Source organism: Diabrotica undecimpunctata, chromosome 9 (assembly GCF_040954645.1).
Source record: "Diabrotica undecimpunctata isolate CICGRU chromosome 9, icDiaUnde3, whole genome shotgun sequence".
NCBI lineage: Eukaryota > Metazoa > Arthropoda > Insecta > Coleoptera > Chrysomelidae > Diabrotica > Diabrotica undecimpunctata.
In genome coordinates, this window is record NC_092811.1 from 103,932,079 (window position 1) to 103,940,595 (window position 8,517).

The 8,517-nt window shown below is 29.5% G+C and overlaps 1 protein-coding gene and 1 non-coding gene across 3 annotated transcripts in view; one reads left to right on the forward strand and one right to left on the reverse strand.

Annotated features, from left to right (window-relative positions):
* The window catches only part of LOC140449829 (odorant receptor 88a-like), a 29,775-nt gene extending 23,450 nt beyond the window's left edge, over positions 1-6,325 (forward strand). For both annotated transcript variants that reach the window (XR_011951895.1, XM_072543187.1), the window contains exon 5: positions 6,217-6,325. Coding sequence is in view for 1 of the 2 variants with exons in the window: in XM_072543187.1 (XP_072399288.1) it covers positions 6,217-6,270 (54 nt within the window). In the remaining variant the exon portion in view is untranslated. The remainder of the gene's footprint in view (positions 1-6,216) is intronic.
* On the reverse strand, positions 2,830-2,936 carry LOC140451560 (U6 spliceosomal RNA). Its single transcript, XR_011952082.1, has one exon. It is a non-coding gene; the product is annotated as a U6 spliceosomal RNA (small nuclear RNA).
* Positions 6,326-8,517: the final 2,192 nt, after the last annotated feature.

The following is an 8,517-nucleotide window of genomic DNA, read 5'->3' on the forward strand; positions in this document are numbered from 1 at the left end:
GTCAACAGACAAAATAACAATATTTCCAACAATTTAAAAACAGTATTAGGTGAACATTTAAACATCAAAGACTTAATTAATTTTCTTAAAGATACATCTTTATATAATTTAATCTAATGTAAAAACTAATGTCGCTAATGACCCAAGTGGTTGAAGCGACTATTTTCTTTGTAAATAAAAAAAAAATCATTACTCACCTGATAATTCTATAAAATATTTTTTTAATGGGGGTATCATGTCTAGCTCTGGCTCTGTTGCCTACATTGTACTGTTATGTTTTTATTATTCTAATTTATTGTTTTTATTTATTATTAAAAGTTCTACACTTATAACACTTATAAGTTTATTTAAAGTCTTTATTTGTACAATATTACTAATTTATCTTACACTTAATAATTATATAATTTATCTATATTTATTATAATACGTGCGTTACATTTTAAAACTCGACGCGATGGTCAAAAACTAACTTTCTAACAAAATTCCTCTTAAAATATAAAATTCTGTTATTCGAGAATTGCCGCGATTTCCCATCGGAGAGCCCAGAAGGTCGCTCAGACTGGTTTTATTCGGCCTGCTTCTGGAAATTTTAAGTCGCGGGTGACTCATCAGAATTCAGGTAGACAGGTCTTTCAACTGAGCGCCGAAATAACTAGAATAGAAAAGATATTAGTAATAAATATGTTTACAGTTTTGAGTCATATGACACGTCATTATTTATCGTAACAGTACACTGTAGGTCCAAGAAATAGCAAAGTATCCTGCTATAACTTGTAAGCTGCTTCTAGGGTATTAAGAGAGAATATAAAAAATGTGTGTGAAACAAAATCCTAATTACATATTTACAACAAATTATAATAATTAGGCAAAAGGTAACCGAAATAAAGCTACCACAGAATTTCGCGGTTCCTGTAAAATTGATCAAGGTGGAAATTGACTACTTTGATAATAGGCGACTCGACTATTAGCGTTTTTGCGAAGACTGTATTTACTAAACGTGAGCAGCGAAAAAACGACTACTCAACGCGTTACAGCGAAGAAAATCACGTCTATTAGTATGTTGTAAAGATTATCAAATTTAAGAAATTTATGGGAACAGTAATACTTTTATATTACCGACGGCCAAACGATTATGTATACAAAGTTATATGTAACTTTCCTCCTGTTATAAAAGAATGTAATATATGTTACTTTTGTAATAATTGTATAAAGTAATTTGATACCTAATCTTAAGTCCATACAACAATAGGTTATCGGCATGTTCTTCCAATGAAAATGCATTTGAGGAAGAAAAAAACCTTACCAAGGTTTTGACTAAAAATGACTACCTACCCATTGTCATTTAAAAACAAGAAATTTTACATGTTTCAAAATGATAAAAAGGTTGTCAATGTGAGTTCATAATATTTATGTATAGGAGATGAGTCAATTCTCACAATCCTATATAGTGTTTTATTATTGTTAAATTTTTAGGCAATTCGCTTCGGGGCTTACAATATACTCCCCTTTATCAGGCCACAGTACATTTAAAAAAAAACTTTTGTAAAAGATAAAAATAAAAAACCAAAAACTTAGTTTTTTTAATTTTCCACAAAATTTTGAGGTTATGTGAAAAAAGTATAAATACAAAAGTTGTAGATCTTTTTGTTCCCTACAACTTTGCTATTTAACTTTTTTCCATAGCACTTGTAATTTCGACGAAAATCGCGATAAACCGATTTTTACCCTTAAAAACTCACGCCCTCCCACTTCCCGACCTCGGATGGAGTGGAATTTATTTTTTCTTCCATTTTAGCATATTCTCTTTCTTTTCCAATAGGTTTCATTCTACTATAATTTTTTTTGAAAAATTATTATCGACCCTGGTCTATCTACAAATATATTTACATTACAATTACAACTGATGAAATAGACCTACATTCTTCAAAAAGTTTAAAACATTTACCGAATTACAGTCTTCTTTTAAAATAGATGTGAGGTTAGTTGCAAGGTTATAGTTAGTTCTTATATTGTTGTGTTTGTGACACCTCATTAGTATGTGATACCTACACACTTAGGTCTTTATTACAAAACTCACACTTAGGGGGATTGACTCTATTAAATAGGTAAGAATGAGTTAGTCTTGTATGACCCAGGCGTAACCTGTCAATTTTTACTTGGTTCAGACGAATTATATTTAATAAAATCCTTTATAAAAGGTATATAATTAAAAAACCCAATTGGGCTATACCAAAAGACAAAACGTTTTCGGAATCCATATTCCATCATCAGTGTCTAGGTATACATGTTTTAAACCACTGGGCTAAATATCTGGGTACAAACCCGTTGCTTAAGTTGCTATCATCAAGTCCCGTAGACACTTTTTCTCAGGACCAAGTGTACTTCAACTTCAACTTCATGTAGAGTCGTACGTTGCCATGTTATCAAATCCACTGGTAACTTTAACATCCTAATATATAAGACTAAATAATGTAAACTAAACTGTAACATATAACTTTTAACGGGTTTTTATCTACATATTTAGTGGCTTAAGACATGTATACCTAGACACTGGTGATGGAATATGGATTCCGAAAACGTTTTGTCTTTTGATATAGCCCGATTGGGTTTTTTTTAATTATATACCTTTTAAGTGATTGTACCCTATAAGTGCTTGTAAAGTTTAAGTTTTTGTAAAAAGGTTATTTATTGAGTTGTGTGTATAATCATCGTAATACATTAATTCTTTTTCTTTGGTGTATTTTGTTTCCAGGAAGGCATTACTATAGTTGTTGTCACCTAAATTATTTTCATAATGGTTTGCTAATATTTTCGTACTTTCTGATGTATAAAAATGTGGAACGCTTTACGATTTTGCGTGTCATCCTTGCGCAGGGGCCATATTAATCTTCTCGGTATCTTTCCAATTTTAGTATATATACCGCCGAAGCGAGTACAGCTCTGGATCTAATGCCAATTACTTGCCTGATAAGCTATCTAAAAATTGTGATACGCTATCCAGTTTTTTCTTTTTCAACAGCATGCTTCATTGGCAACTCCGGCAGTAGTATGTTACTTAGTTTTTTCTTCGGTTGAAATAAACTTAAAATTTTTTTAGAAGAACCATTTCTTTAAAGATTTTATTTTCCCAGCACTTCGTTTGCCTCGAGTTATGATTATTCTTTTGGCTTCACTAATGCCTATAACTTTTTTGAGTGAAAGTGCTGCATGTTTTATGCCATACAAGGTCCAATCAGAGCCCAGCTTGCGAACTTGTCCTTTCTTAAAATATATCTTATAATATTTGTCTAGTGACTTAATAAAAGGATGGGCACGTAAGTCTACCTTAACTTGACCAAAAACTTCTTCAGCTGGTATAAACGAATGGCCATGAAAGGGAGTTTGTTTTGAGTAAATCATCTTAAATCTGGTCACTATAAAAGTTCGTAATAAAGAAATTATAGTACACTAAAATTGAGTTGATTTATATATATGAGAAAAAAATTTTGTGTTTCTTTGACATTTTTGATGTTTTTATTGTATATTGGGTCAATTCTCTCACTTGATTAATTTTACAGTTCTCATTTAATTAACGTTATATTAGTATCAGCTCTCTTACTTAATTAAAGATATAGGTTTTAGCTTAATTTAATTTTGATTTTATCTATTTTTTGCACTAGGTGCTTATTGCTTGCTTTATGCTGTTTTTAGCTTATATTTTTGAAGTTATATTTCTATACGTCCGCTCGACGTTGGAAATTTGTATGGGAGTGAATCGGTGAAATCAATATAGTATTTCTCATATAAAAATGCGTGCACGTCATTTAAGATTTACGACGTCAGAACCCCTCAGCGTTGCCAAAACATCAGAATAGTTAGTAACTGAGGAATTTTAAAAATGTCAAGTCTTTGTCAAACTATTATATTAACAAATACACTTAGTTTTAAGATTACTGCAATACACTTAAATACATAAGAAAACATTTTAATACAAAATTAGATATTCTAAATTTTAAACTAACCACTTTTAGAGCATTATTAATAAAAACGTCCTATCAGCTTTCAACAGACTATTTAGTTGTTTTGGCATAGCACAATCACAATACACAACAATAATTCGTTTTTAACGCTATTAATCTAAATTTAATATGTATTTATAAATACAATTTATTAATATATAACAAATTATGATCAAATTGTGTAAGAAATCAAAACATAAACAAAATTCCTACTCTAAAAAAGCGGCTACACTATAAACAATTTTACCACACGATGAAATGTCAAAAAATTTGAAGTATTCCCGTACCAGTTGCGTACAATTGTCTAATATATTTAATTAAAATTATTATTTTGTGGAATATTAGACTTAAAGAGTTATTTCATAAAATTTATATTATTAATAATAACAAATGTTTTTGGTTATTAAATCAATATAATTCTAAAATTCCCAATATAATGATGATTACATTTTTCTGATTATTATACCATGTTGACGCCTATAAAAGATCGAGCAGTTCCGTATGGGTTTCGTATTATTAGCTGTATTAGGAAAATTTGAACATTTTAATACAAAATTATATATTCTAAATTTTAAACTTACCCCTATTTAGAACATTAATAGTAAAAACGTCCCACCATTATTTCTTGTTTAAAATAATCTATCTTATATGAAAGCTTATCAGCTTTCTACAGACTATTTAGTTGTTTTGGAATAGCACAATCATAATACACAACAATTATTAGTTTTTAAAGCTATTAATCTAAATTTAATATGTATTTATAAATATAATTTATTAATATATAATATGTTATGATCAAATTGTGTCAGAAATCAAAATATAAACAAAATTCTTACTCTAAAAAAGCGGCAACACTTTAAACAATTTTACGACACGCTGAAATGTCAAAAAATTTGAAGTATTGCCGTACCAGTTGCGTACAATTGTCTAATATATTTAATTAAAATTATTATTTTGTGGAATATTAGACTTAAAGAGTTATTTCATAAAATTTATATTATTAATAATAACAAATGTTTTTGGTTATTTAATCAATATAATTCTAAAATTCCCAATATAATGATGATTATTTTTTTCTGATTATTATACCATGTTGACGCCTATGAAAGATCGAGCGGTTCCGTATGGGTTTCGTATTATTAGCTGTATTAGGAAAATTTGAACATTTTAATACAAAATTATATATTCTAAATTTTAAACTTACCCCTATTTAGAACATTAATAGTAAAAACGTCCAACCATTATTTCTTGTTTAAAATAATCTATCTTATATGAAAGCTTATCAGCTTTCTACAGACTATTTAGTTGTTTTGGAATAGCACAATCATAATACACAACAATTATTAGTTTTTAAAGCTATTAATCTAAATTTAATATGTATTTATAAATATAATTTATTAATATATAATATGTTATGATCAAATTGTGTCAGAAATCAAAACATAAACAAAATGCTTACTCTAAAAAAGCGGCAACACTTTAAACAATTTTACGACACGCTGAACTGTCAAAAAATTTGAAGTATATCCATATCAGTTGCGTACAATTGTCTAATATATTTAATTAAAAAATTATCATTTTGTGGAATATTGGTCTTAAAGAGTTATTTCATAAAATTTATATTATTAATAATAACAAATGTTTTTGGTTATTTAATCAATATAATTCTAAAATTCCCAATATAATAATGATTACATTTTTCTGATTATTATACCATGTTGACGCCTATAAAAGATCGAGCAGTTCCGTATGGGTTTCGTATTATTAGCTGTGTTAGGAAAATTTGAACGATGCACCATATATCTTAATACCTAATTATGTTTCTCTTTCTGCTCTGTCTTACCTATAGCATTACAAATGGAATGATTATGCAGATTGACTCCCATATAAATTTGTAACGGCGAATGCGTGTATAGAAGTGTAACTTCTACCACACCCGTTTTTTTTGTTAGAACAAAGACCTATGTACTATGTACTAGCCTAAAAATTAAACAACAATAAAAAACTACTTAAGATTGTGAGTATTAACTTATCTTTTATACATCAGAATTTTACTAGAAGTACAAGATCGCAGTAACATTCAAAATAGCCACTACACTGAGATCTGTCTAAAACTTAAGCCGACAACACACAAGAAACAATGGAAAGATGCATCAATAATCATAACATGCAGCATTTGCAGCATTTGTATTGTATTACATATTTTAATTTGTTTCAGGTTTTAAAGTTAGCGTTTTCTCTATTTACTGTTTTAAATACAGTTTTGAAGTAATAATAAACAAGAAGTGGATTTTTGGAATTTGTTACAGGTCATTGTAGGATAGCATCAATGTACAAAATTATGTAGATATTTATAAAAACAATAAAACGATTGAATTTTTTTCTGTATTTTCTTTCTATGCCCTTTCTATAGTTATATATACAGCACAAATTAATTTCCAATTAAGATATCCGACACATTGGTACATCTTTGTTCTTCAAACTAGAGCTTAACTTGCCAAAAACTACCCAAGATAATTGTATGGGTCTTTTTTTATTTCAGCTAATAATTTTCTTTGGTATATGTGAAGTTCTGTCGGACTGGAATTAAAACAATTTTATTCTTTGATTGTTTACAAATTTCTTACAACAAAGAGATAAGCAACATTACAATAAAATAACATAAATATTTACTTACAGAAGTAGAACTGTTCTCAAAAAAAAACAAGACAAACATTTGTTTTACACTTTCATAATTAAACTGACAATTTTTAAAATAAGTAAAAATACACATAAAACAACAAAAAGCGTACCTATAGTGAAATAGAGTTTCTTTACATTTCTATATACAGTGTCGATATTAAGTATTACCCCCTAGTAAACTCCGTTATTTAAGACAAAGATGAAAAACGCTGGGACCAGTCAATTTTTATTTAGATAGAGGTATTTTATAACATAAAAAAATTGTCACCACTTTCATCCCCTTCACTTGACAGCTACCCCTCAGATTTTTTAAGTGGCAATGGGGGTCGTGCGATAGTTCGTTGGAAAGGGTTTGAAAAAAAGAATTCTAAAATATATCACACTTTACTTTAACTTTAAGGATCTCTTTGTTAATAACGATTTATTGTTTGGAGAACCACTTTGCGATACAACAATACAAAAGTAGGTACACTGGTTTTGCTTTAATATGGGACATTCGGTATAACAAAGTTTATTTAATTTTTATTCTTGAACGTTTTTACCGAATTATTTTTTTGCAGAATAAATACTTTTGTGTCGTTAAAACATATCGTGGTTAGAACAATTTTTTTAATAATCTAGGTGGCATGTCTAGTTTTTGACAACTGTCATAAAAACCAAGCAATTAGCACTGTTGGTTAAAGGTTGGTTAAAGAATATTGACAAAAACTTAAGATTTGGTGAGCTTTAGTGGTAACCTGAAAATTTTTAGTATTCAAACGTCAAAACAATCAAAATGGCACCACCTCGTAGATTAGTAGACAAATGTGAAGCAATTTTAATATTTAGTGAAACAGGCCGTAACTACCATGAAGCTGTGAGAATATTTTATGAACGTTTTCCGAATGGTCCAATTGATCGACATTACTATAGACTACTTGTCATCAAATTTTGTGAAACTGGTTTTGTCGAAAACAAAAAACGGGATGGTAGAAAAAAGACTTCTGAGGAAAAGCAAGTAGATATTTTGTCTCAATTTGTAGTAAATCCATCCAGTTCAACTAGAAATGTTGCTCGCGAATGCGAAGTAAGTCACAGGACTGTCTTAAACATTTTAAAAAGGCAAAAATTTCATCCCTATAAGATGAAAATGGTGCACGAATTGACAGAGGATTATCGAGATCGACGACTGCAATATTGTGAAACTATGGATAATAATATTTCACAAGATCCAAATTATTTAAGACATATTTGTTTTTCCGATGAAGCTACATTCTATTTAAATGGTCATGTACATCGACAAAACGTAAGATATTGGCCTGACGAAAACCCCCGATTGTTTTGAGAGTGTCATACTCAATTTCTCACTAAATTAAATGTTTGGGCAGGTATACTAGGGGATCACAATATAGGCCCTTTTTTTTATCGAAGGCAATTTAACGGAGAAAAGCGATCTTAATCTATTGGAAACACAAATAATTCCTGCAATTAATAATGTGCTTAGAGACAATCCAGGCGAATTCACCCAAAATCTTGTTTTCCAGCAAGATGGAGCTTCGCCTCATTAGGATGCTCGCGTTCGAAATTTTTGTAATAATTTGTATGAGAGAATATGGATTGGACGTCGTGAATTCATTGAATGGCCACCAATCTACCTTACATCCAAACTGTATGGGAGCCAGTTGACAACACTTGATGAACTCCGTCAAAGAATAATCGAAGAATGTAATAGGATTGATATGCAGACCCTACAAAGGGTTAGGGAGACAACGAAACAAATAATCTATTTCTGCCAGGAAGTAAATGGAGAACATTTTGAGCATCTCCTGTAGTAATTTAAGTTTTCTTTAGGATAATT